General features: G+C 35.7%; 1 protein-coding gene across 1 annotated transcript in view; it reads left to right on the top strand.

The window, feature by feature from the left end:
- Nucleotides 1-27438, top strand: part of LOC128208248 (protein unc-79 homolog) — a 71858-nt gene that overhangs the window by 32600 nt on the left and 11820 nt on the right. The window contains exons 26-48 of the mRNA XM_052911732.1: nt 813-989; nt 1527-1640; nt 2123-2244; nt 4809-4862; nt 5743-5825; nt 6545-6587; nt 7418-7600; nt 8472-8619; nt 9160-9327; nt 9954-10025; nt 12147-12256; nt 12731-12852; nt 13171-13502; nt 13946-14102; nt 14614-14841; nt 15866-16020; nt 22622-22707; nt 23145-23384; nt 24428-24538; nt 25151-25255; nt 25718-25897; nt 26426-26601; nt 27196-27385. Coding sequence (XP_052767692.1) covers nt 813-989; nt 1527-1640; nt 2123-2244; nt 4809-4862; nt 5743-5825; nt 6545-6587; nt 7418-7600; nt 8472-8619; nt 9160-9327; nt 9954-10025; nt 12147-12256; nt 12731-12852; nt 13171-13502; nt 13946-14102; nt 14614-14841; nt 15866-16020; nt 22622-22707; nt 23145-23384; nt 24428-24538; nt 25151-25255; nt 25718-25897; nt 26426-26601; nt 27196-27385 — 3356 coding nt within the window. The remainder of the gene's footprint in view (nt 1-812; nt 990-1526; nt 1641-2122; nt 2245-4808; nt 4863-5742; nt 5826-6544; nt 6588-7417; nt 7601-8471; nt 8620-9159; nt 9328-9953; nt 10026-12146; nt 12257-12730; nt 12853-13170; nt 13503-13945; nt 14103-14613; nt 14842-15865; nt 16021-22621; nt 22708-23144; nt 23385-24427; nt 24539-25150; nt 25256-25717; nt 25898-26425; nt 26602-27195; nt 27386-27438) is intronic.

The raw sequence follows: 27438 nt of genomic DNA, 5'->3' as shown, positions 1-27438 counted from the left end.
TGTTCAGTATGTTCGTTTGTTTTTATATAGGTGTCGGGGATGATTGTTAATCAGTTGTCATTAAGTACTGTATTTAAGCTCATCTTTGTTTTAAAGAAAGCAGTTGGAGGTATTGTTATAGCTTTGATGTTGTTGTCAGCGCCTTCAAGGTCAGAGATAATGAAAATATAATGTTAGCTATTTTTCAAAATCATTCAAATTATTTGAATGAAACTTAGTACACATGTTGTCAGAGGAAATATACATGTGTAGCAAGGCCCTATACTCTGTCTTATGAGTTATGCTATTTTTAAATTTTCAAAACAATTGAATCAAACTTGGTACACATATTGTCAGAGAAAATACACATATCTTTACCAAGGCCCTTTACTCTCACTTTAATATGGATTGAGTTATGCTGTTTGTTCAACTAATAAATTACAGACTGCCATTGATGTTTACCCTGTAGTGATCTTTCTATGTTCAAATATCAAAATATGTATGATTTGGAAGATTCTTAAAACATCCATATTCTTATTCTACAAAGAATTACATCTTGATGAAAAAAAAAGATATTTATAAGGTGGGGTAAAAACAAGTTACATTGATCTGTATGGTGATTAACTTAAAAGTGGTGTCAAAATTGACATAATATTTTAACTAAAGTAATGTCTAAATGGGTGTCAAGCAATGTGAATTCTTTTAAGTTGTGTCAAAATTGAAGTAATGTTTAAAAAGGTTGTCAAACAATCTGAATCCTATTCTTATTGATGTTTCTATCATGTAACGTAATACCTTTCTAAAGAACCTCAACTTGATAAATTATTCCACAGACCTAACAAGCAGCGACAGGGAGAGTGAACACTTCTTGAGAAAGTTGAACAGAGCGAGATTCGCCCTTGCGCGGACAGACAGTATCCGGTCAGTCTCAAAGAGTGTGTATGGGAAGCCACCATATCGAAGGGCGGTGTCAGTACCTGTCCACTTGCTTACAAAGTCACCGATTAAAGGTTTGTGATTGTGGGTTTGTATATTTACTACTTTCAAGTATATCAGTCTTGTCCACATTTTGCAGCTTGTGTCTTTCCATAAGTAAATGGTAGACTGGACCTTGTTTGAAATTGCCTAACAATAATCAAATTCATCATGAACTAATGATAAACATATGAAACAGAATATATTTTAAGCCATCTCTTTTAAGCTAAAAAAATAATAATGAGTGTATTCCCACATTCTTGGTGTTATCACCAGTAATAGAGTCGTTGAAATGCAAAAACTTTAGTGTTGGCTATCCGTCCATTGAGCATGCTAATAACAGCATACAAAACCTTATGGAACACCCTCTTATAATAATTCAAACTGACAAATGAATACATATTCGCAATCTGTATGAATTTAAGCATTTAATGATATTTTGTTGTGAATACAAACACCCTGTTTGGACACACACTTATTAGGAAGATAAATAGCTATAACTGTAATTTTGATGGTAAAACGTATAATAAAACAATTTCTTCATACATTTGTTGATGCTCTTCCACCCTTAGACAAGGACAAAGAAAAGCAATGTTTGAGACAGCAGTCAGCCCCACAGTTCCGCCTGAACAGACAACAGACATCCAAGTTTAACCTTGGCAACCTCTCCAACTCTGTATTTCAAGGTCAGTGCTGTATAAAAGTCTATTATGGCCTTTAAAGATGTTATATAGTCTATTATGGCCTTTAAAAATGTTATTTTAGTGTAGCCTTGCTTTTGCGGTTGCTCTATAGGTGAACCTTTGCTTTTCATGTTCTCTTTAGGAGTATTCCTCCGTTGCAGGTGCTTATTTTTGTATACTTGCTTCAACAGGTGTGAATTTTTGCTTTTAAAGGTGTTTACATAGTGTAACCTTACTTTTACAGGTGCTTTATTAGCCTACCCTGGCTTTTGGAGTTTTTTTTACGTGTAGTCTTTTGCAGATGCTTAACAAGTGAATTCTAGGATTTGCAGATGCTTTATTTGTATATCATAACTTTGTATGTGCCCTATTTGTGCACTCCGGCTTTAAAAATGTGCCCTTTTAGTGTATTCATGACTTTTTCAAACTTGGGCAGTAAACTTAAGTTGGATATCTTTGAAAATTTTTACAATGTTTTATTTCAGGAGGCTACTTGAAGGAGTTTACAGATGAGGAGAGCAACTTTGCTGCCCTGTTACAGAGGGCAATGGATCTGGAGGGAGTGGACAGGGAGACGGTACACCAGCTGGTGGCTCTGCTTATGAAGGTTAGATGACTTCTGAATTTGCCCTTTGTTGAAAAATAGGAAGATATACAAATAGTGTAAGGCTTATCATGGTCATTTGGTACTCAAAATTTCGCTCGAGCAAGAACTAGAGAATGATTTGACATCAATAATACAATGAAAACTACGGGAACAAGCCCAGCAGCTAATGCATTTAGAGGCACAAGCTAAGGCCACTACTTTTATATAAATTGGTTTACAAAACCGGCGGGTCTAATTTTCCGAAAAGTACAAAAAAAATAAAAAATGAATTTCACTATTTTTTCAAAATTATTTTCCCGACCGTATTTATTTTGGTGCGAAACGAAAGAAAAACGCACAGATAAGAGTACGAATGCAGTAGATCTCGACTGGTTTGTTGTTCCGTGGCCGTATTTGCCAATATATAGTGATAGCATGTGAGCCAGTCAACTGTTATGGCAGCGCCGATGGCAATGGCGGAATTGACGATAGCAGTCATTCTTTGTATGAAATAATTAATTAAAATATGCAGGAGTTGTTAAAATAACAATAGCAATAAACAGCCGACACAAACAATAACTGTCACGTGATTGTTGTTATTCCCCTCCAATTTAGGTCATGAAAATATTGTTGTTTATAGTTAAAAAATAAAATTGTCAGCGGCTGCCATCGAATTAGTAGACACAAATATCTGTAAATTATGTGTGAGAAAAACATTTTATGGTTAAATATCAAATAACAGTGCACTAAGTGTGAATGGTGAAATTAAAAAAAGTAAAAATTCTAAGTAGACACCGGTGACCTAGTTTCACAAGTTCGGTCGATGGTGTTTATGGATTTGAAATCACAAAATGGTTTGGAAATACTTGTTATTGAGTCAATGGAAAGCTTGTGTTTATTCTAGATTACACGTTTATTCATGTTTGGGTTAAAAGTAGAGTAAAAACAATGAAAGAGTTGAACACATGTCTCAATGACATTTTAATACTAATGCCAGGAGTTGTGTGCAAAACATTTAGATAAAACAACACGGAAAACTATTTTGAATAAGTCCATTTCAATTTGTAATGAACTTGATATTTCACTATAAATGAGAATTGTTGTTGTAACCAAGGAATACTCTTTAAAATGAAAAATAAACAAGCATGAAGTATAGATGCCCTGTGAACTCGTGTATACACAAAATGGCGGAGTTGGGAGAAGATGAAAATATCCGATACATGATTATGGATTTCTCCGTTACTATCATTGGTACATAATGTTAAGTCACATGCTAGATTTATTATTTTGTTATGTGATTTTTATGTACTGATGTGGTAATTTGCTGCAAGATTTGAATTTGAAATGGATTTGGTGAACATCCCATGGTAAATATCCCGGTCCGAAAATATCCGAACTTAGCATGGATCGGGTTACACACAACTAGGACCCACCATGGTAAAGGTTATTAAAACTCAAATCTAGGTCTAGTTTGGTTTTTAGTTTTTCAGGAATTGCTTTCACAATGTTAAAGCTCAAATGTCTTCATAAAATGTTACTTCATTATTTACTAAATTGGTAATTATTTCACTTTATTGGCATTTTCCAATATTGAAATAACTGAAACATTGTTTAGAAAATATTATGTATTGTTTTAACACAGTGCATTTTTTTGTATTTTAATGCGTAAAATTGCCTTCTCTTTTTTTCAATTTAATATTGTTCAGTTTAGTGTTCTGCATTCACTTTTGCTTTAGCATACCCTTGAAGCTTAACAAATGTCTTGCTGAGTGATATTCAATGTATCTTTGATAAAAAGTGTAGTTTATACATGTAAACATGTTTTATAGTCAATTTCATTGATGTTTTATATGCACAGTATGTAAGATTTAAACTGTGTGTTTAATTAGAACTTTGAAACTTTGAGTGTATTAAAACATGCATTAATAGCAGTTTAAAAATTTAAAATGTCATGTAAGTGATATAAATTTTCAATGTTTTTATGTTGTTCTCTGATTTTTACCCTTTAAGAGTATGTTTTGTGATTTTTTTTCCTTTTTTTTTTTTTTTTTTTTTCGACCGCCCGGTGGACATTTTTCCCAAAAAATCTTGTAAACCAAAAAATAAAAAAGGAGTGGCCTAAGGGCCTAAACCACCCTGGAGTAGAAACACAAAAGTCCAAACACAAGAATAACATGTACAAACACTACAAACAGACTACACACACATCAAATTAGTTTTACCCATAAATAATGGGATTACCCATCTTTGAATGGTCAGTAAATCATGAAACTTCATAGGTCACACTCCTAAGCTGAAATTGATGGTCATAGAATTATATATCTGAATACTGATGTGAGTGAGCAACACTTAGCTGATTTTCACCAAGGATCATCATAAAAGTTTGAGGAAAATTTTTTGAGGATTAAAAAAGTATTTTTAATTGAGATGTGTGTGAGTCCTTATAGATCATGGTACTTTAGACAAACAATAAAACCATCATCTTGTTTTAGATCACATTTAAAGTTAGTACATGTGGAAGTACCATGCACCAGTACTTCCTGACTACATTATATAATGTTAATATTTTCTGATCTACATTTCAGTTCATGGTGAAGTGTAACCAAGAAAACTTGTTGGAAGATGTACAGAAAACAGAGGTAAATGACAATAACCAATATTAAATGAACAACGATAATGATGCAGCCATGTAAATGTATGAAAATAAACGTGTAATCTTTAAATGGAATACAAAACAGGTATTTCTACAAACTGATACATGTCAATCAGCTTTGGACATTTCCTTTGATTTTGGCTTGAAAAGTAACATTGCCGGTTTTTTTTAGCTCATCTGTTTTTTTAAGAAAAAAAAGTTGGGGTATTGTGGCATCATTGTAGTCTACTTCGGCCTCTTTGTGCAAAATTTCAACCTTGGTCATAACTCAAAACTTGGATTAGATATTTAACTGATATTTGTTACAGATGTTGCAAGAGAAGGTACGCATAGGTACATCAAGGCCAGTAACTCTGGCATAGATAACTGTCTAAGTATGCTTCTTGAAAAAATGGAAAAAAATGGCCAACTTTTTGTGTTCTCTCTGTTGTCTCGTTTAAGTCTTAAAGCTGCACTCTCACAGATTGTCAGTTTTGACACTTTGTAATTTTTTTTATTCAGAATTGGCTGATTTTGGCATCAATGCTATCAATTCAGTCCTATTAGATCATTCACAATATAACAAATCTCAATTGTTTGGCAAAATGCCATTTTTTTTAAAGCATTAGTAAAGCTTTTTGCCATAAAACATCAAATCTTCGAACATGAATATGATGAACTGCAATCTGATCTTTTGTCACTGGTTTCCAGACATTTACCCCAATATTGGGTCATACAAAGACTAAAAAAAGTTGTTAAAATAAGCAGTCTGTGAGAGTGCAGCTTTAAAGCATGCATTTAAAGTTAAGTTTGATAAATTAATGGTCAAGAGATTAATATAAACAAATCCATGCTGAATTTCTAAATGCTTTTTTGTCATTTTACAGAGTATCGTTTTGCGTCACCTAAATGTACTTCTGGGGTATAACCAGTCAGAAAAGTCCTTCAGTGTCCCACCATACAAACTGAGGTACAGTTTCTTTTTGTCTTATCCAAAGATATATTATCTTTTTTTCTTTATGAGTCTTTAATTAACGTGCATGTTTTCAACAATGGTCGAACTGAAAAGAAAGTTTTGGGATCATCATCTGGTAAAGGTAATGTCTGAGGTGTTCCAAATGTGATTATCTAAGCAACCCCATAAATTATGTTTACTTGTAACTAGGAAGTATTTCTTGGAGAAGAATGGTAATTTATTCAATAGTAATATATCATTTTTTTTTTACTTTTGAAATTAATTTTTTAGTTGTTGAAAAATGGCCTCCAATAACAATTCATTTAAAGGTATCCAACAATGATGTATACCTTTAAATAAATTTAAGGCCTAACTGACAAATTTATTTAAAGGTATCCAATGACAGTGTCAACTACTCAGATTTTGCTTCTGATTGCGTTTACTTATTTTGGTTTGAGTGTACAGTCAAAACCCATTTGCTTGATATCTCAGGGACGTGCCAAAATACTTTTTTTGTGGGAATGCATAAACAGAGTAAAACAAAATTGATCTTTTACATCCACTTCGAGCCAATGAGGAAAGCAAGCCAAGCCTAACAGGTTTTGACTGTTTTACTGTTATATTAAACTTAAAATGATATTTCAGTGCTTGATTAGATGCTGATTGCTTATCACAATGTCATTGGCAGTATGTATGATTGATGATTTGTATGATTGATTGTTTACCTTTTTCAGAACTTCAGCAGTTTTCAATTCATTTTTGAGTGGGGCGTGCTTTGTAAGTATCTCGTCATTTTGTTATATGTTAGCATGTATGATTATAAGCAATGTCACACATGCCATATTTCTGGAGACCATACCAAGGATCTTTGCTCAGATAACTAGGGGATTCTGACATTAGCCAAGGGAATTTTTAGCGCGTCTAAAAAGCATGTCAATATCAGATCTTTTAACGTCATTAATCGCTCTAGCGCAGACAATATTTTTTTGTGTGTTCTACATGTAAAAGCATTTTACCTAAACTAATATATCTCTTTTATTTTAAAAGCACTGTATTTAGCTTATATGTTGTAAGGAAATGTAGTGTACAAAGCAAAAAAAAAAGTTTTTTAAATCTAAGAGATATTTATCCCCTTCTGGGACACTGGAGGATACATAAACATTCCGGGGGAGTTTAACCCACTTCTGGAATATGGCTTAAATGAAATGTGTTGTTTTTTTCATTTCAATTGCAATCAACGTTTGCTTGATTCATCATCATAAGTGTATAATGCAAAACAAAGAGCATCCACATGGGTTCATGTTCTGCAAAACTAATTTGTCTAGTTACCAAGTGAGATGTGAATGCCTTATATACCCTGGAACAACTAAACATACTGGGATAATCTCATCAATGGGCGTACAAACAAATATCATAGTTCAAAAATTTAACTTAGGTACTTTTTCAATGTCACAAATTGAAAATTGGTCTTACAAATTCAAATAAGCTTTGTCGTCAATGACCATTGAAAGGAATTGTTTCCACATAAATATCATTAATATTTAGGATACACATTTGTTTGACAAAAGCTACTAAGAGAAGGCCACTAAATACTGTATTATTTTCAGGTGTTGGATCGAAACTTTGAGCTCGGGAACAAGATACTGTCCATCACCCTGTTACTGCTTCATTATGGACCTTCACCCCAGCGTTACGCCAGTGATTACCAGCCCCCCAACTACACTCTATGGTACCTGGAGCCACATGCTAGGACCTCCTGGCTACAGACACTGTTGGTCATATTGTATAAGGTAAGTATGCTACAGCCCCCTCTACCTCCCCCATCACCTAGCATTAAGTCTGCCATTCTCTCTCTCCCCCATTCCCTAGCATTAAGCCAGTGATTACCAGCCCCCCAACTACACTCTATGATACCTGGAGCCACATACTAGGACCTCCTGGCTACAGACACTGCTGGTCATATTGTATAAGGTAAGTATGCTACAGCCCCCTCTACCTCCCCCATCACCTAGCATTAAGTCTGCCATTCTCTCTCTCCCCCATTCCCTAGCATTAAGCCAGTGATTACCAGCCCCCTAACTACATGCTGTGATACCTGGAGCCACATACCAGGACCTCCTGGCTACAGACACTGCTGGTCATATTGTATAAGGTAAGTATGCTACAGCCCCCTCTACCTCCCCCATCACCTAGCATTAAGTCTGCCATTCTCTCTCTCCCCCATTCCCTAGCAGTAAGCCATTTATTACCAGCCCCCCAACTACACTCTATGGTACCTGGAGCCACATGCTAGGACCTCCTGGCTACAGACACTGTTGGTCATATTGTATAAGGTAAGTATGCTACGGCCCCCTACCCCTCCCCATCCTCCAGCATTAAGCCCCCTTACTATACCCTATGGTACCTGGAGCCACATACTCACAATCTCTCAGCTACAGAGACTGCTGGTTTTAGTGAATAAATAAGGTACTAGGTAGGGTAGGTTAAGTTATAGAGGATCCACCCCAACTCAAGGAGTCCCGGGTTTAATCCTGAACAGGGGCTCTTTTCAAAGGAACATGCTTTGACCCTGATGCAAGAGCTCAATATCAGCTTCTATTAGTAAAATTTATAGTTTAAATGTATGAGAAAAAAATCATTGCAATATCTTCCCTTCTTCAGTACCAGATCAACACCTCCCCAATATCAGCAATTGTGCAGACGCTGGTTCGTATCGTGGTAAACACAATAGAAGCCCAGCACCACCATTGTAAGACACTGCCTGACGACGCCATGCCACCCTCTACACCCAATTTACCAAGACACAAGGGTAGGTAGCATTATGTTATATATCTCCATTGTACAAAACTGTATCTAGGATTCTTTGATGTAACAGACCCCTGCTGGTTTGTTGTTATTGTCAGGCGTACTCTTGGCAAGAACTCGAGGAGCCTGTGTAAGATGTATATAGATAGAAACTTGGTACACATATTTACTATGGCAGTATGCTGATAAGTAGCTAAGGACGTAACTATGGCTGAAAAAGTGGTGATATTGTTATAGGCTCTATATTGTCCTCGGCTGTGTTGTTGTGTAAAATTCAGAAAAACTTTCAAAATGTTTCAATGAAACTTTGTTTGCATGTTCCTAAACACTAAATTTATCATTAAACCCTTAAAATTTGGGACCCTCAAAATTTTCTCCATTCAAATTCAGCAAAGATAAGCATGATGAATCTTGTGTACATCCTAGAGATCAAAATCGCAATTCTTTTCAATATGACAAACACAATTTATCATTAATCCCCAATAATTTGGGACTCTCAAAATATTCTTTAGCAAAAATTTGTGACATGCATAAATTTTCTCAGATTCAGCAAAAATCAGTGTGAATGACCTTGAGAACATCCTTGAGACAGAAACCCCTCCCCAGAGTCCTCCCGCTGTCACCGAGGACGTGTTTATCGAGATGGTGCGAGACTCTGGTACAACCACTGTCAAGTACAGCAAGGCTCCCACTAGCTCTCAGGGGGAGGCAGGTGAGTGTATAGTGTTTACTTGTAAATTTATATTTAACAATTTTGAATCAAGGGGTGAGTTGCATGTACATAGGGCTTTTTACGGGTACCACATAAGAGCCGTCTTTACCTGAGCAATGCCCTTAATCAAATCAATGCTATCCAGATAAAAATAAAATAAGTGAACCAATAGAAAAATGGCATAAAGGGTTAGGCCCCTCCTCCAGAAAGTGAACATGGTTTTTACATGCAGATTTTCTAAGCATGAAACTTAATCAATATAGCGCTATCCACGAGGCACCAAATTCTAGCCTCAGGCAACTAGGGGACACCACTTGATGCAGTTACATTGGATTTAGCAGATTGGCAAGGTAGCTAAATTCTAGCCACTGGGTCCTAGTTGCAATCAAACATGCATTTAACCTTGGAGCTAAACAAAGAGTACTTGTACTCATACAGTAATCTCAATCACAAGTGCATGTAATTTTTTGATCTATTGTTTCGAGTATCTGTTGGATATTAGTAGATGCTTTAGATGGAGAAAGATAATCAGGTAGAGTGGCCAGCCCTATATCCCCTGGGGTCGGGCCCTAGCTAATGATGAACGTGGAACAGGGAGTTAAAGTTTTGTTTTTTTATTCCCAAAGGTGCTGGAGATGGAAAAAGGAATTCGAGCAGAGGGGATGATGGAAGAAACTCCCCAGCTACTCTGGAACATGGTTCGTAAATAGTTATTGTTTCATAAAAAATAAAATATTTGTGAACTTCATTCATTAATTTTATTTCAGGTATTACTTCATCTGGTTTTGAAGACAAAGTCAAGAAATTGTCATGGCCTAGGTGTCATGGTAAAGTGATATGCATAAACATAAATGTGGGCCTGCAATTTGGAAACCTTTATGTTAAGAGTTACAAGTGCATATGTTTAGCAAGTTTCATCATTCTGTAAAAAATATTTGTGTAAATATGCTTCTTGGTCAACAGACAAGCATCGGATTCTCTGGACAGGTTTAGCCATCTAAAAAAAAAGTTGAGGCATTTACAGACAAGTGTTGGCATCTGTGGACAATCTTTGGCATCTGTGAACAAGCATAGGCATCTACACCCAATATAGGTATCTGTGAACAAGCGTAGGCATCAACAGACAATATATGCATATGTGAACAAGCATAGGCATCAACAGACAATATATGCATATGTGAACAAGCGTAGGCATCAACAGACAATATAGGCATCTGTGAACAAGCATAGGCACCTACAGACAATATATGCATCTGTGAACAACCATAGGCATCAACAGACAATATATGCATATGTGAACAAGCGTAGGCATCAACAGACAATATATGCATCTGTGAACAAGCATAGGCACCTACAGACAATATATGCATCTGTGAACAACCATAGGCATCTACAGACAATATAGGCATCTGTGAACAACCATAGGCATCTACACCCAATATAGGTATCTGTGAACAAGCGTAGGCATCAACAGACAATATATGCATCTGTGAACAAGCATAGGCACCTACAGACAATATATGCATCTGTGAACAAGCATAGGCATCTACAGACAATATAGGCATCTGTGAACAACCATAGGCATCTACACCCAATATAGGTATCTGTGAACAAGCGTAGGCATCAACAGACAATATATGCATCTGTGAACAACCATAGGCATCTACAGACAATATATGCATCTGTGAACAACCATAGGCATCTACACCCAATATAGGTATCTGTGAACAAGCGTAGGCATCAACAGACAATATATGCATATGTGAACAAGCATAGGCATCAACAGACAATATATGCATCTGTGAACAAGCATAGGCACCTACAGACAATATATGCATCTGTGAACAACCATAGGCATCTACAGACAATAGAGGCATCTGTGAACAACCATAGGCATCTACAGACAATAGAGGCATCTGTGAACAAGCGTAGGCATCTACAGACCAGTATATGCATCTGTGAACAAGCGTAGGCATCTACAGACAACAAAGGCATCTGTGAACAAGCGTAGGCATCTACAGACCAGTATATGCATCTGTGAACAAGCGTAGGCATCTACAGACCAGTATATGCATCTGTGAACAAGCGTAGGTATCTACAGACAATATAGGCATCTGTGAACAAGCATAGACATCTACAGACAATAAAGGCATCTGTGAATAAGCATAGGCAACAACAGACAATATAAGCATCTGTGAAAAAGCATAGGCATCAACAGACAATATAGGCATCTGTGAACAAGCATAGGCATCAACAGACAATATAGGCATATGTGAACAAGCATAGGCATCAACAGACAATATAGGCATCTGTGAACAAGCATAGGCATCAACAGACAATATAGGCATCTGTGAACAAGCATAGACATCTACAGACAATAAAGGCATCTGTGAATAAGCATAGGCAACAACAGACAATATAAGCATCTGTGAAAAAGCTTAGGCATCAACAGACAATATAGGCATCTGTGAACAAGCATAGGCAACAACAGACAATATAAGCATCTGTGAAAAAGCATAGGCATCAACAGACAATATAGGCATCTGTGAACAAGCATAGGCATCAACAGACAATATAGGCATATGTGAACAAACATGGCATCTACAACCAATATAGGCATCTGTTAATAAGCGTAGACGTGTATAGACAAATGTAGTCATCTACAAGCAAATGAAGGCATCTGCTAAATGTGCTTTTCGACAATTTCTGGTACTGATTCTCAATATTCTTGTAAGTTATTAACAGTATGTCTACAACCCTCACTTACATGTTAAAATTGTGTTGGCCTTATAAAGTAATTAATGTGTATTTGTTTTTAGTATCAGAGACACCTGTAAGGAGGTATCGACAGAAGCGCTCCCCCAGAAAACTTGTTCACTACCTGGACAATGAGACCACAGACTCCTCTGACCAGCATAGCGAAAAACAGGTACTCAGTTTGAAAAGGTGTTCCATATATAGAAGTGGAATAAATCCATTATCTGAGCTGGAATTCATATTTAGAATATAAAGTTCACAATTATATTCTATTATTTATGTAATATACAAATGGCGTTTCATCTTATATGTGATTGGAAATAATGCATGTCTCATTTTCAGTAGAAGATATGGGGTCCAGCTGTCCCTGTAAAAGGGCTGCATAAATACATCTGTGGGGTCATGTCTGAAATTATTGTATGTTTTTGGAAGTTGTGCATTTAGCCATTCAAAGCTCAAGAAAATAACTTTTCTTTACTGCAGGCATATGCCAATACTGACCAGCTGTTGAACATGGAGCTAAATAAAAATTATGGATTTCTTTGCTTTCGTAACATCATATAGTTAGTCTTGAGCTTATATGTCAAAAATGCCTATTGAAGAGATTGTTTTTTTATTGTTCAAACAACTGAAATCCTCCCTTCAGGCAAAAACAAAGTCAGAGCGGCCAATAAGTGTGGAGATGAAGATGGTAGAACAGTTGGAGAAGTTTAAAAAGGGAGAGGACAAGGTGACGTCCCCTGTCAGGGAAAAGGCTCCACCAATCAGGTTTGTAGGCTGTTTTATACCATGGAAGGAGCCCTCTGTAAGCTTTATTAGGAGACACATCGAGACCCCATAAAGAAAATTATAGTAAACCAAACAATTGAGATCTGTTGTAATTTGGGTTATCTTTTTTGACTGAATTGAAAGCATTCATGCAAAAAATCAGCTAATTCTGATTTGAAAATCAGTTAATCTATGAGAGTGCAGCTTAAACTGAAGTATTAATCTGACAATACCATGTACCTGCAATGTAAGTTTAAGAACTTCAGTATGAAGAATTCTGTTGAAACCGAATTGATTTTAGAAGTTAGTAAATTTCAGGAGAGTTAGTGCCCCAAGACTTGATTTGACCACCCCCGTGTCCACTTATAGCAAGGAGTTGACCACGTCTGACATCTCGAAGACTGGTCAGCATTCTATGTCCAGTCGGTCAACCGTGACAACAGCTGACACAACCAGCATGTCTCTCAACCAATCAGAGGGCACCAGCAAGTCTCCCAGCCAATCAGAGGCGACCAACAAGTCTATCATCCAATCAGAGACAAGTAGAGATCCACTGTCAGAGGATGTTGAGAGTGCAGAAGAAAGCGAGAAAACACAGACGACTTCAGATGCTGAATCTGTGGGTGACCCAACAAAAGATAAAGCCAAAGGTTGGTTGCTTTTATTATTTCAGTGACTTTTTTTTGTATTCTTTACGTGATATTCATTGCATACACAATATTGCCGTATATTTATCATGTACGAAGCCAGAAATTTAAAAAAAAAAAATGGATTATATTTAACAGCTTGAGGTTGCCTTAATAAGTTAACAATGCATGCTCTGATAATTACTGTAAAAATAAAGTATCTATTGGCTATATGTAAAAAATAGAACAATAGGATTAAAGTAACAACAAAAGGTGGGGTTAAGTATGCGTAAATCAGTATACTACTCATGCTCAGATAATTACTGCAAAAACAAAGCTACTGTTTGTTGTGTAAAAACAAGAACCATAAGCATACAGGTACAACAAAACATAACCTTAAATGATATAATTGTTCAGACTTGTTATTTGTGGGTAAATTTTAAATATTCAAACAACATGAAATTCAGGTGGTAAGAAGACGAGCCCGAGGTCCAAGCCAGGCATAAAACCCAACTTCCGTCAGCGCAAGTCCCGTAAAACTGGCTTGACCACCATTGAGCTGCAGAAGAAGTTCCCTGAGTTGGCTGCCGAGGGAATGGATACTGAGAAAACTACAAAATCTGGGTATGTCAGTACTGTGTGGGTCATTCTGTGTATGACATTGTCTATATTACGAGATCCTTTACAAAAGTTATATGAGTTTGTAATCCTTGTTTCTAGTTTGATTTTTAAGAATAAATAACCAAGGTGTTGTGATAGCATTTGTGCTATTGTTGTCTGAGTTATAGTCTTTGTCGTGCAAAAACTTTAACCTAACCAAAACTCTTTTTTTTTTCAAGTTATTCAAGTGAAAGTTGGTAGACATTTGTAGAGAAAATATGCACATTATTATAAAGCTGTGGTTTTTGATTATTGTTGAGTTTAACCCCTTATCTTACTGAAAAAATAACAGCTTAGTGTTTGCATTGTTGTTATTAAGAGTTGCCAATGTTTGCATCCATGATCATGTGAATAAAGTATTGGTTGAATACAAATACGTGTTGCAGAGGAACACTGCGGAAACGTAATTGCTGTGACAAAAAAACTGTGTAAGCTAAGGAAATTGTAGACTAAATATTACCAATAATGTATTCAGACGCAGAATGAGAAAGACTGACCTACTGACCAAGCCGGTCAAGAAGCCGATGCCCAATCGCCACAGTGAGAACGCTATGGTAGAGAGGTGTGGAGATTGTAACGCCATCCTCGAGCAGTATGATGATGAGACTATTGGAATGTGTGTGGTTGTCCTTGCGACGTATATTCATCGGGAACCCTCCCTTGCCACACCTATGTTGCTGGAGAGTTTGATAGCTGTTTCCAGGTAGGAATGCTGAATTAACTTCAAGCTTTTTTTTCTTCATGTAAGGAATCTGACAGCTCTCTGATAGCTTGATAGCTGATTACTAATATGTAAAATAAAGCCCAAAATGTATGTTATTAATAAAGTTATTACAGTTTGTATATTTGCTATTTTTTAACTGAAATCTTAAATGTCATATTTTGCAAGTTTTGAAGGTCAAAAAACTTGTTTGATAAACTATTTTCAATTTAAAAAAAATAAATAATGTTCTTGTATTGCACACAAAACCTTTCAAATGATACCACAATACTATGGGGTCATGAGGCATCCAATATTCTCATTTGTGTGGGTTAGATACCTTAAAGCCTTTGGTTTTAAAGTACTTCAGAAATAAAGAACTTGCGATGAACCGGGATGTAATTTGTCTGCGGATTCTGCAGATCTTAGGACTTTAGAGATCTTTTTTTTCTTTCTCTTTTTTTTTATCTGAAAAAAGTTAACTTGTTGCTTTTAGTTGTTTCTTTTTTATTATTAGTATTGACACTCCTGTTAGCTTCAAATCTGAAGTCAGGAGAGCCCTGGAAAGGGCTTCCAAAAAGCCAGTTTTGCTTCTTGGCAGGGTGCTTCTCCCCATTTGACTCCCACTGGGGCCTCAAAAAGCATCACCGAAATGGTTTCAGCCCTTCAGATTCTTGGGCAATTACATCTCTGAGAAGTCAAGGCCTGTATTTGGACATGCAAGACTTAAAATAAGGACATAATGAGTTGAAAATTTATTGTCATCAACTTTGTGTCATCAGCATTGGGGGGTTGCAAAATCTTTAACTAAGGCCACAAAATCGAAATCCGACAATTTAATAGATATTTTCATATATTTTGGCACATTACTCTAGCTAGAGTACTCTTTTTAACAGGATATCTTTCAGAAGTCAATACACGTTGAAGATGGATATGAGCTTTGTGGTTTCGGGGAACAATCTCTGTATATCCCAACAGTCTTAGTATTTCCCGACAGATTATACATTGTGTTAACTGTACATTACAGGATAGCGTCCAGCAGTCCATACACATGGCAGATGGAGACGAACGTTATTATACCGGGAAACAGTCTCAGTATTTCCCGACAGTTTATACGCTGTTGCCTTCACCAGCTAGCACCAAATGGCATCTTTCCCATGCTGTTTCAGAGCAGCTTTGAAGGTCAGTTATAATATTTTTGTCAATGGTCATTTAAAATTGATTTAAAAAAAGGGGATCAAAAAACCAATTTACTGACAATTGGATTTTCAATTTATTATTTAATATTATCATCTTTGAAGCTGCAAGCTGAAAAAAACTTTGGTCCAAAAATTCTGTCAGTCATATCATTGGAAACTATGTGTATATATATGTAGGATTTTTTAGTGTTGAATTGAATTTTGTATACAATATGTTATGTTATTGTCAAGTAAAATATTCTATATATATCAATTACCTTAATTTATACTACTGTGAAATCATTAATGTTCGTGGGCATGAAATTTCGTGGTTTGCCGAAAAAAAACAATTTCGTTGGTACTAGAATTCGTGGATTTTCATTTTTGAAAAAAAATAAAATCAAAGATCGTCCTAGATCGTCAGCATAATATCCACGCGCTGGCCCGTGATTTCCGTCTTCTACGTCACTCGGTTTATGACACTCGCTAATGTGGTACGACATGCCAATTAGTGCATATACCCATGTCACTTATCGATTTAATTGGGAATAAAGGTTATAAAACAAGATGTACCCTGATCATAAATACAGATAGGGGAAGCCATTGAATGCCAATTAAGAATTTTGCAAACTGTGAAAACTCCGAAAAGGTGCGTATATTGTCACGTTCGGTGCTTAGTAACCTTCAATATACTAGTAATCGATTAATTATTTTATTAAATAAAAAAATCGAGTATGGACACTCATCACGCACATCTTGTTAACTTGGAGATTTTCATTGACAGCCCACGTTTAAACACGTGCTTATAACTGTCATTTGCTGCATAAAACACATTTAATTGATTTGGTTCATTATTTGTTAAAGGCAGTTATAATATATTAACAGAATAATGATCGAAAAATATACAGTGAGACAGGTTTTAACACTGTATACTGCGACCTCTGTAAATAATATACTAGAGTATGTACGTAACAAGGCAATTGAAAAAGCGAATAAAGGATTTATATTTCGTGGGATCTTGAATTCGTGGATCACCCAACCCACGAAAACCACGAACATTAATGCCCCACGAACATTAATGATTTCACAGTATACTCATTTTATTATGAAGATACTCTAGTTTGCTACCATTACTGGTGTCCTTTTTAGTGGCCATTAGAAAGTACCCTGATTGGGATCAAACCCACACAACTTCATGGGTGGAAGATGGAAACCTATGCCACTGGACCACTCTCAACCTCTAATTACCTTAAATTACCCCAGTTAGAGTTATTGTCAAAATGATTGGTTGGAAGTCTAAAGGCTAGATGAAAATTATGATGATCTCAACTCAGTTTTAACAGAACACTGTTTCAAGAACTTCTGTATTTTTCACCCATTTTGTGAAGGGGGTCGTGCAGGGCCTTTCAGATTGAGAAAAAAGGGTTGGATTGACTAAATTTGGGAATTCCCAATTTTCTAGAAACATGAAAAGTGTTAAGAAAAAGACAAAGAAAGAAAAAAATTATATTACAGTCGAAAATCGTTGGCTCGATATCTTATGGCTCGATATCCTTGTTGGCTCGAACCAGATTAAAAGGACCAATTTTTTTTACTCTTTGTTCATATAAAATTTGATCGGATGGCTCGATATCTTGAGGGTCAATATTTTTCCACACTTGATGTCATTTTCGCGGTCCCAAGTAAGAATTTCACACTTTGTTTTGTTTGCTTGGGTCGATGTCATTTTCACGGGTTCAGGTAGGAATCTCACACCTTGATTTGTTTGCTGTTTCGACTGTATAAGGATTATGCCTTACAGAAAACATATTTTTTACTCATAGCTTTTTCACTGCAAGGCATATCCTTTCCGCTACCATAGCCGCCTAATGCAGACCCAAAATTCGGGTGTCCCCATTACCTCTATCATACACCGGCGAACTACCACAGCAGTGTAAACCGTACTCAAATTTTCGGCTTCTGATTACCGCTATCGTACAGCGTGGGAATACCGCTTATTTTTATAATCTTGTACATGTTTTGCTAAAAGCAGAGACTTAAATCTCCCGATTAAAATGCGTTAGCAATTAGGTAAAATGTTTATCAATTTCGAAACAGTATAAATTTATAACACAATTAAAGAAATTAATTACAAACATTATATAGTACATAAAATTATATAACATAACACCCTTATAAATCAAGTTTGCATTTCACGAATTAGTGACATATACATTATCCCTAATTAGGTAATGTTCTAGTGAAAATGTACATTTTTCCTTTTACTTAAACCCTTTGATAGACACATTAATACAATAAAATGCATTTTATTGGTTTTATTATGTAACGGCAATTAAAATATTCACTTATTAATATATATGACATTTCGGCATAACTACGCTCTGGTTGACTTCGGAAAAATACAAAACTCTCATTAATACACTACGGATATGATGAATTTTGAACAAATGTAGGAATAACCGTAGACGTGTGTTGTAGTAATTTGATTGAAGACAATCATCAGTAGGTAAATGCACATGCAAAACAGCGCAATGGTAATCCTGTGATATGTAGGTTGTGGTATTTTTCATCTTCGGTATTGGCTACTTTTTAATGTTTATAAAACTACTATAGGCGAGTTTTGTAGATAGGAATTACTTCTTTGAACAATTTGTTAAGTACATAAAGGATAATATTATGCATTAATACACTCTGGTAGTTCTAGTACAAACATTTCAGGTATATGTATTTCAAAATTGCCGGAGACGTTTAATGTTATGATCAATCTTGGAATTATACCACGTGTGCATGCATAGATACACTATGGCAGTTTTAACTTTTGTAGTAACTCGATATTTATGTCTGTTGTTTTCCTCATAAATACACTACGGCTATTATTTGATATTTCTCAAACAGCAATTTTGTACTACAGTTGTAGAAAAAGGTTTTCCAAAATATTTCAAAAGTATAATGCTTAAAAAGATGTTTGTAAGGCAACGTTGCGAAATGTTTTTATTATTTCAATCATATTATGCATGTGTGTGCTTGAATCGGAGTAAATTGAAAAAAATCCACATAAAAACTCTCTGGAATGCCATGTGTGGCTAAACCATGTATGTATAAATGCGCTATTTTAGCTGTGCTTAATTTTAATGCACACATCACATTATCACAGTTTTCCAGGCACGTGTCATTTTATGTAAAATTCAGTAATAAAACAAAAAGTGAAAATTATGATTTAAGAAGTGGTGTAACAATGTTTGTGTCTCTAGTTCATTGTTGTTTGGGTCCTTGACGTGTACACCTTAACAGGGCCTATTTTTTACTGTTCAACTAATGGGATTGTCCCTGTAGTATTCATTATATTATACATATTTTTGTTTATTTTAGTATTTGTACATGCATAGAGCGATTACAAAACAATATGTTTTTCATCAAATAGATCAGAAAGGAATTAAAATAACAATTCTCTATCATGATATTTTACAAACATGTTCATTCATTTCCTATATAAATGTATACTTATAGGACTAAAATCCAAATACGGATTCACAATTCATTCATACATCAAGGTTATAAAATGTATAGATCAATTATATACATCATAGGAACTTGAGGAATACATAGGGATAAAATTAAACACGACGAAAATCAATAATGAAAATACTTTTTCTCCAATCAACAAAGAACACATGTACATAATTATATAATAGAAAAACATAGACCAAAACATAAATCAAAGAATTTCGCTGTAACTATTATATTGCTAAAAATATCGCAAGATTTGTCACGGGAAACAACACCAGTATAATCACAGCATGCGATTAACGAAACGGCAACAGAGTCTAGTGGAGTTTCTGGTGCAATGCAATATCATCGGTCTGTAAAAAGAAATCACATATTGATGAATATTTGTTATAAAGACACGTTGTTAGAGACAATTGCACTGTATATGTGTAATTTCGAAAAATATGTCCTCATTTTAAGCTTGAAATGTTTAATTCTATAAAAAAAACATTAAAACAAACATTATTCGTCCCTTCAGGAACAAAATGTTGACACCTGAACAACATTTTGTTATGATTATTTCATCAATACTATATTGAACATTTATTTTAATACATGATTGATCTAAACGGCGCTTTCTTGTACTAGACTCTGAAATTCAAGATGTGCCATTAAACAGTAGAAATAATTTAATGTATGCATTTTCATGAACTTCAGAGGCCATTCATTGTTTCGATTTAAGGGTCATTTCAAACTGCAATTATATAAAAAACATATATTATTGAAAATGTTTAGGATACATGAGTTGTTGTTTTCCGTTCCTCTGTGTTTCTGGAGCCATAGTCTTGTTGGACTTGACCTCCATTCGGCCTTTCCTAGAGGTAATGCCACGATACGAAATAAAACATTCCCTTAAATAAAAGAACATTTCATTTGCGTTTTATTTTATAAACATTAGAATTATACTCATGCAAGCTGACTCTGCACTGCACATTGCCAAAGAGGTCAAGTTAAAATATGTCGCTTGTTTGTTTGGATTTCCTTATACGTGTGCTATTCCCGCCGATAAGTTGTTCTGCAACCTAAAAACAGAAACATAAAACACTAAACAGCTGATTGATTTTAAAAGATGTTATTCATGTTTCATTTTGGTGGTAATGCAACGATCAATATGTTATTAAACCTGATTATGGTTACTATTTAACATTCTACAGCATGTTTGTAATATACTGTAAAAAAGTATTACCATTCTCTCAAACAGCTTATAGGTAGCCGGAGGGTTGAAGCTTTATACATGATGAATCACAAGCGAGATGTACACGGCAAACCACACACATTAGGTCCACAAATAAGCACTTTGTGTTGGTACACTGTAAATGTTCACTGTCTACAACACCCCTGTTCTTTTTTAATTATAAAATAACTTTGATGCATGTTTTTCCCACTTTCCTTTTGCATTTACTTCTTCCGCCAAAACCTTGTTCTGTCGGCTATTTATTATAGGATTGAAACATGTCATCGGGTTGCACACATGTTTTGATTATTCCCATGCAGTGGACATAAGCTTCCGGTCCGCAATATTTCATGCCATGTGTTCCCCTCTGCTGAGCATCCTAACTTTGCCATCTCTTTTCGTGGACTGATTTTGCGATTGACCAATATGTCCTTCCGGTGTTTAATGCGTGACACGAAAGTATAGATTTTTTCCAAACGCCAGAGGAACTGATGTTTTTAACTTGTCGGCAAATACAACATGATCATCTTCTCTTCAGTTCTCTACAACTGTTTGAGTCAATCCTACTTCTATCTTTCGACTTAAGTACGCTTGGTAATTCCTAAGATGCCCCATGACACACGAAGCACCAACGATTCTTGAATGGTGACCGTGACATTTGATCATTGTTTCAACGACAGATATGTATTGATGCATGTTGTATTAAGTAATGCTCCTTTCCCATACAACATTCATAACAGGGGTCACTGTGGTTCCAACCTTGATGCGACCTTGTGATATTTGTCCGGTTGGTTTATTGTCTATTGCAGTGGTTTTCATGGCAACTGTGACAGCTATTTTGTAATGGATGTTCTGTTGATATATTTGCAGTCACTATGGTTTCCATGATAACTTTAAAGCGATCACGTAATAGATGTCCGGTTGGATTTATAAGAAAGTTGTAGCATATATGTCAACAGTTTTAAAAGGAAGCGTAACTAGCGTTAAATGACCTTCAAAGGCAACGTCGCCTTTGAAATGGGTTGTGTTATGTTGATTACGTATTATGTTTATACAGGAAATACCGCTGCGTAGTTTTGCATACTTCTAGATTCAAGAACGCTACCAAAGTGCACTTAAGTGACTGATTTAGTTTAATTCAAACACGAAATGTCTACCTTATCGAAGTTAACACACAGTCCGTAAAACAAATATCACAGTAATACCACTGCGCAGTTTTGCTCATTTCTTAAATTTAACAGTGATACCACAGCGTACTTCTGATACAAGAGGAAAAGCATAAGAATGCGGTTTTATTAAAGCAAATTTACAAATACCAGAGGCGAATAATGTTGAATGACGATTTTTAAAGAAATACCGTTGCTTATTTTTGCATGGTTATTATATTTGAAAGAAATTCCGTAGTGTAGTAACTGTTTCTAAGACAAAGTACCATAGCGTATTAATGCTGTTTTTAAAGTTCACAATCCTTCTTATTTTAATGAAAAACGTACCACAAATTTGTGGAAAATGTGCATTTTGCGGCTGTGGAACTGGACGTACCTACTTTTTCGGTACGTTTCAGTCGTCTACAGTATTCCTACAGTAAAACAGTAGCGGTAACCAGCACCCTTGAAAAATTGGTCTGCATTAGGCGGCTACGGTAGCGCGTCGATGTACGGTAGCGGTACTCGAAAGGATATTGGGAAATTTCTAATGGTAGGAGAATGTAGCCTGGAGGTATATATGTCTATCTCTTGCCCATGAGTGTGTGGGTTTGATCAACACAAGGGTAACTTTCTAATAGCCTCTCAAATAGGACAGCAGTTTTGCTTTACTTTTGGAAAAAAAAACAGGAAGAAACATTACATTTTATGATGAAATTGACCCTGGCGGTCCCTTACAGACAACCAGTTCCTGAAGTCTATTGCTGCTGCCCTGACGGACTTTTCCGAGCTGCCCTGTCATGCTGCCATACATCACCTACTGGAGGTAAACCAACAATATCAAATCATAAACATCTATTTCCATTCCATTTTATGGAAATGCACCAAAATATGGAAGTGCAGATATATTTTTTAAAAAAAAGCAACGGTACCCTTATATTTGTTTAAATGTTATAGCCAAGTTGTACCATTCTGTTGTACTTTCTTTGTTTTCTTCTCATGGCCTGAAAGGAACATGCAACCTTGTAGAACAGAGCGTACAACTCTTTCTAAACCATCCAGCCACATGTACAAACATGGTTAATACCAATTTGTACTTAAAATATTCTTTTCTTCCTTTGTTTTTCCTCAGGTGCTGAAGAATATACGCAACCTTACAGCAGAGAGCGTACAACTCTTTCCAGACAATCCAGCCACATGTACGATCTCTGTTTATTCCAATTTGTACTTGAAATATTCTGTACTTTCTTCATTTCTCCTCAGGGTCTGAACAATACACGCAACCTTACAGCAGAGAGCATACAAGTCCTGCTAGACAACCTGGCCACATACATGAACTCAATTGTTTTGGAAAGCAGCGCAGCCATGTGGACGAATATACTCAACCAATTTGATGTGTTCTTCCGACGTCTCACGGAGATTCTCCCCGTGCCGTGCGATATGACCTCGGTGTTGAAGATTATCACATGCTTGCTAAAGGTCAATGGTATCAACAATGCAAAGGTATGTATTCTGGAGTCGTCTTAACAAGGAGTGAAAGACAAATATCGTAAGATGAGAAATTATAGTGAAATGCTGCGTTTTAGTCATTAAATGAATCGAAAATTTCATTAGCAAATCTTAACTATCAGTGTCTGATGTGACTAATCAAATCAAAATTAAAAAAAAATATTACAACTTGGAATTACCAATTCAAAAATGGGAAAGTATGATATGATGGTTAATATCCAGAGACCTTTACTTCTGTTTCCTTTTCATTTGACGCATCTGCTACAGTTTGTTTTTAATTTTTCCATGTATTCTTTTGTTAAATAGCAATTTATGGATTCGTATTTTGAGATACTTTTAAAAACAAAAGTAGTTCTTTGTGGTACTAAATCATTATTTTGGGCCAGTATTCATAAAAATCTTAAGTCATTTTCTTAAATAAGTTTCTAACTATTGTGTGATATGATAACTTAATACTACCGTTGAATTTGACTATGAAAATTTCAGGAAATTTACATAAGTTAACCATTGACTGGAGATGTTTTATGAATAACGACCCAGACTTCCCTTTGTCGCAGGATTAGATAAGGCCTAAAAAAAAATACATTTGGTTTTGGTTACCCGACCCTACCTACGGAATAGGCGCCGACCCTAACGTTTTTATAGTCAGTTTGAAAAAAAAATGAAAAACTAAAAAAAAAAAAAATATTTTTTTTTTTTTTTTTTTTTTTGCTTTTCAATATGTAGTTTAAAACCTTAATTGCTTATATAGAAGATAACTTTAACACCATTCTCCAATGATGAAAATAACATTCTTATATAAAGCCTAATAAAAAAAATAAAAAAATAAAAAATAAAAAAAAGCCTACCTACCCTACCTATTTTTGAAAAGGATGTAACCCTAACCAAACAATTTTTTTTTTTAGGCCTAAAGAAAAAAGAAAAACATGGATAAAAATATCATTTTAAAAATTAAGAGTGATATAAAGTAATAAACAATAATAAGGCATGTCCAAAACATTCATTAGTGCTACTAAAAACTGTAAATTTTATTGCAGCACATTTTGGAGCCCTTCTCTAAGCTTGTGAGTATTGCCGTGACAACATGCACCATACAGCTGAACCAGGTCTTGGATATCTGTTCCCTTGGCAACCGAGTTTTCTCCAGAGTAAGGCACTTTTCACTTATAGAATAACTTCAATCTAAATATCCTGAACTAGTTTCCTTACAAGCCAAATGGCTCAAGTCACCACAGCTGAATCAGGTCTTGGATATCTGTTCCCTTGGCAACCAAGTTTTCTCCAGAGTAAGGCATTTTTCACTAACAGAATAACTTCAATCTAAATATCCTGAACTAGTTTCCTTACAAGCCAAATGGCTCAAGTCACCACAGTGTACTTATTGCCCTTTACTTATAGAAATTACCTAAAATCATTCTTTTCCGATCAATATCTTTTCAAGCCCTTGTGCAATTATCACCTAATTTGGTCAGAATGTGTATATATGTGCATAATATCTTGTATAATTTCCATTACCAGTCATATTAAGCTTGTCTGTTAACAATGTTGAGGTATTGTGATAGCCTTTTTTGTGTCATTGTTGGCACTGCAAAATATTTGAGCCTTGGCCTTTACTCAAAACCCGTTCAAGACATTCGGGCCTATTGGCCTATCAAAGAAGAAGGATGATAAGTACTTCAATAAAGGAACTTGCCATTTGTTACCATCATTGAAGTATGTTGGAAGATCATTAAATCTCTAACTGAAATTTTATTTGACAGGAACGAGACAAGCTGTATCTGACAAGGACGGTGATATTCCAGCTAGTCCAGGCCCTCAAGTTCAAGGCCAGCTTGCCTGATGACAACTTGCTACTAATGGTACAGGTAGGTACTCAGTAGTTAGGTATTCCAGCTGGTCCAAGCTCGCAAGTTCAAGGCCAGCCTTCTAGATGACAATCTGCTACTACTGGTACAGGTAGGTTTACTGAAATGGTAGAAACATCTTTGACATTTTGTCTGATTCAAATATTATGAGACATTGTCCTATCCATGAGGTTGTCGTCTGCATTGTAGTGGCACATTTGATGTCATTGTGTACAATAGACAAAATGAATAATCCTTAAATAATTATGTAAAACAATATGTACAATGTAGGTGCATACTGTTTGTTAAAAAAAAATATGCACATAACGTAGCAAGTCCAATAACTCCAGAACGTTTGTTGATATTTGCCCCTTGATTTTTAACAAAAACATACAAGTCTAAGCATACCTGTATGATACTTCTAAAATCTGTCTTTGTTCAATTACATGTTATATATCTAAACCTTGCCATCAAATCCCTTAGTTTGTGGTGCTGGATGCTGGAGGGACTATCGGCAGTACGAACATTGTCGGGGACCTGGGGATGCTCTACCACACACACGCCCACTCCCTCATGTCAACCTATGCTGCCGAGTGTATGAGGCAGTACCTCTCGGACTGTGTCGAGTTCATCAGTGACCTACACACCATCTCCAAACTCAAGGTAGACAGATATCATACATGAGATGAGACCATTCGAATATATATAAAATAGTTTAAATACCAGGCATGTGTCATATCTCTCCATAATTAAATGTGTGAGGTTGCACTGATATCTTAGATATGTATCCTTCTTGCATTCACTCATAAATGATTAAAGAGAAAAAACTTTTAAGATTGGTTTTCCTTTCATATGTAATGAAAACTGTGTATAAATAGTTTTCACTGTTAGTTGCACAAGTTCCATGATCATAATTGTGGCACAGTTGACGAGGCCCTGATTAAATAAATTTGTAGATTAATTTGTTGGGAAGTCATTGGCAATTATCTTTGACCATTGATTAGTAAAAGGATATATGAGTAAATCCATTATGAGGGCCGCAAATATTTGAATCAGTGACGGGTGAAATACAGCTGATCCATGAGACTGTCCTCATTCCATGTAACTATGGGAATAGTTTCATTTTTTGTGTGTATCAGACAAATGGAATAAAACAGTGGTTTAAAATAAAAAATGCTTTTTTTTTTACAGACAAACATGAAAGGAGGCTGCACAGCCCTAAATGAGGACACCCTTGGAAGTCTCGTAAAGTCAGGAATGGCACAGTTTGTTGCCTTGGAGATAACCCGTGGAAATGGGCGTGACAACCGAGCAATCGCCCGATACCTGCCCTGGCTCTATCATCCTCCGTCTACCACACAGCAAGGGTTGGTGTATAAACCATCATTGAAGTGTGAAATATAGTGCATAACATAGTTGAAAAGGCTAAAGAAAATAACTATAAATTCTTGCAATAAGGTGTAAAAAAATACATATGTTGTTTTGAATTTCACGTCCAAAATAGATGGGGTAGATTCATATCTTTTATCATTTTTACACTAAAACCCATCACACTTTTGTCTTGGTATATTTTTTCTAGTCTTTCCCTTCCAAAACTACCAACTACCAAAAATGTTTCCCAAAAGTGGAAAAAGATAATGTTTAAAAAAAAATGACTGCTGGCAAAAACATAATTAGAGTCGAGTACAAAAAGTTGGTCCAGAAACTGGAAACAAGTTTTTTTGTTGTTTTAATAATGATGTAATTAAATCTATCCAAGTCATTGTATATTATAATTTCCAAAATCCATAGTTCTTAAAATAGCAGTGCCTTTTCTTTAAAACCCCAAGGAGGTCACAGACTTGTATCGCCCATATCTATGTGGTGAAGGACTTTAACCCACATGATTGTATATACAGATGAGGCTGTATGTATGACACATATCCTAGGTGGAATGAAAATTGTCCATGTTTTTTTTACAGACCCAAGGAGTTCACAGACTGTATTGGCCACATCCGCCTGATGTCCTGGCTGCTGATCGGAACCCTGACCCACACGGCCATGACTGAGGGGGCTGCATGCATAACATGTATGCCATTCCCGCTAGACTCCAGCACGTTCATTGCTGAACACGTTCTTGTCATCTTGACTGGCTTTGCTGAACAGTCTAATGTAAGTAAACCTGCAAAGATTCGCTCAGTATTGAGTCTAGAATGCAAATAATC

The sequence above is a fragment of the Mya arenaria genome, chromosome 11 (assembly GCF_026914265.1).
Source record: "Mya arenaria isolate MELC-2E11 chromosome 11, ASM2691426v1".
Taxonomy (NCBI): Eukaryota; Metazoa; Mollusca; class Bivalvia; order Myida; family Myidae; genus Mya; species Mya arenaria.
Note: the sequence above shows the minus strand (reverse complement) of the source record. Positions and strands in the feature narration are given on the sequence as shown.